This window comes from Asparagus officinalis, chromosome 6, assembly GCF_001876935.1.
Source record: "Asparagus officinalis chromosome 6, Aspof.V1, whole genome shotgun sequence".
Lineage (NCBI taxonomy): Eukaryota > Viridiplantae > Streptophyta > Magnoliopsida > Asparagales > Asparagaceae > Asparagus > Asparagus officinalis.
The window spans coordinates 21,764,945-21,767,517 of NC_033799.1; the positions used below are offsets into that span (position 1 = coordinate 21,764,945).

The 2,573-nt window shown below is 38.6% G+C and overlaps 1 protein-coding gene across 1 annotated transcript; it reads right to left on the reverse strand.

The window, feature by feature from the left end:
- LOC109845890 (guanylate kinase 1-like) lies at positions 260 to 1,280 on the reverse strand. The gene is made up of 4 exons (XM_020415142.1): positions 1,198 to 1,280; positions 1,008 to 1,084; positions 525 to 624; positions 260 to 443 (listed from the first exon to the last, which is right to left on the reverse strand). The coding sequence occupies exons 1-4, from the start codon at positions 1,278 to 1,280 to the stop codon at positions 260 to 262; spliced, it is 444 nt and encodes a 147-aa protein (XP_020270731.1).

The following is a 2,573-nucleotide window of genomic DNA, read 5'->3' on the forward strand; positions in this document are numbered from 1 at the left end:
TCAGTTTGCTTGTGTTTGCATTGTAATTATAAATATCCATGAGACTAATTTTTGCAATCTGATTTCACTTAGATCACGGAACATAATGATTTATCTAATAGCAACGAATTAACCATAACCATGCCTCAACTGCAACTTAACATGCTAGCTCTCATAGTTTTCAAACTCTACTCTGTTTCATCTCTTATGTCGTAATACAAAATCTAGCATGTCAGTGATAGTGCAGACATCTTGCTCCGATTGCTTGATGTATGGATTGTTAAAGTTGTTCGAACCCATTAATATTATTTGTCGATGAGTTGATTGCAAAGATAATTAGTCCTCTTGTCTGGCCAGGAGCTCCTCCATTAATATTATTTGTCGATGAGTTGATTGCAAAGATAATTAGTCCTCTTGTCTGGCCAGGAGCTCCTCTTTTAATTGAAGATACATTGAGGAAAAACCTACAAGAGAAGCAGCAACTTGAATTAACTAAAATGAATGGTTTAAGTATTGATCTCCTGAGCATAGTGAAATCAACATACATGCTAGGTGTTGAAGATTCAAATTGGCCCCTGCCACAGTTTATCAGAAGCTTCTGATCCTTTTTAGACATAGAATGAATAAGAGGAATTTTGTCCAATGCTGCAAGATACAAGAGAATTCAGCATTAATGATATTATTAAAAATTAATAATTTTAACAAACTGGAACAAAAAATGAAAAGAAAAATAAATGAACCATTAGTAATATAATTCTTCTCCCTCTTCTCTTTCTGTGACTTGTTATGCTAGAAGAAGTTTATGACAACATAAGTTACCTGAGTCATAAGAGACATCAATGGTTTCATCTAGGGCAAGTCATTTCTGCATGGAACAGAAATTTTATTACAAAATTGTCTTGCAAAACATAAGACTTTAGAATATTAAAATGTACGACTTTATGTAAAGAGAGAAAGGGAAAAAAGAACATTCATATTATGATAGCACGTTTCAAGGTCATCATTAACCAAAACATGGTCAAAAAGACCTGGGGCTCTTCCTTGCTCGAGCTCAGCTTTCGCATTTCTTAGCCTCTTTTGAACTTGTTCCTCAGTTTTTGTTCCCCTACATAAAGCACAATAAGACACAAATACACTACATAAGGTTTACAATATAAGAGAATGTATGTCTACATAGTGAGTTATGCTTTTGAAAATACTCTAAAATCTCTTATATACCGAGAGCAAAGGCGCTTCTCAAGCTCATCAAATGATGGGGGGAAGATAAATACAAAAATCACTTCAAGAGAACTTGCCCTCATTCATCTAGCACCCTAAACATCTATGTCGAGAATACATCTCTACAATAAAGAAATTGAAGAAAATATCTTCAAATTTACCAATTGCACAAACACAATAGTGATTAGCTGCCAATGATTTCACATAAATTACACAGTTATTTGTTGAATTCATGTATTTGGCCATTCCAATTGATCTGTCTTTGCCATATTGAACAGTAACCTCTAAGGATGTTCAAATATACTACAAACTCCACCATCCTCTATGTAAATCTGTTTAGATTCTTATGTTGTTTTCTAATGATATGTCATTATCCAAATGATGACGATCCGACCGTCTTTATCTCGTGGGAACGATGAACTTTCGTGGAAAGTTTTATGAATAACTCTGAATGAGTTTAAGAACTCTGTGAATAGAGTTGTTGGAACCGAAAATTCGGTTAAGGATCAAGCTGTTTTTCTGTTGTCGAAGAATCCTCTCCGATTTGATTTTCTGAGGTTGATTCAAAAATCCTATCTCCGAGGATTTCATTGCTGTCGTTGCCGAATCTCCAAACCAGAGTGATTTTGATGATAAAGAATCCAACCTCTGATCTGATTATCAAAAATCCGATCCTTTAACTCTGTCGAGTTTGTTTGAGAACTGAAAATCTCCAACCTGTATGGTTTAGATCTTTTGAATCCAACCTGTGTGGTTCAGATGCCAAAAATCCAACCCGTTGCTCTGTTGGGTTCGTTGAGCTTTTATAGGGGGATAAGAGGTTGTAACTGACCCCTATATCCGCTCCTACGTGGGTGAAAATCCCCTCAGAACGTGGGATAAACGGTTTTGGAACCGTTCGACTTATGTTTGAATAAGTCAAACGCCCATTCTGGCGTTCAGAACCCAACTTCGCTTCTTAGGATTGAGACGCGAGGTTGGGTGTTAGCTGAACACCATTGAACGCGAGGGTCGCTCGCGTTTGGCTTGTGCATTGACGACGCGAGGGTCGCCTGCCTGCTTGGAAACGTGGGGGTCGGTGTTGGTTGGACCCCTACGAACGCGAGGGTCGCTCACGTTCAGCTTGTATCTTGGTGACGCGGGGGTGGCTTGGAAACGCGGGGGTCGCCTGCACTTCCCAAGTTGTAACGCGGGGATGACATCCGCGTTTCAGAAGGAGCTTTTTGACTTGTAACTTCTTCTGTGAAGCGTTGCAAGGACCGTTGTTCAGTAATCCTGGCTTTTAGCTGTTGTGGAGTGTGAAAGTTGTCAGATTGTAACTTTCACTGTAGATTATGAAGACTGCTGAATAGAGTTTTCATCCGTCGTCGGAAGTG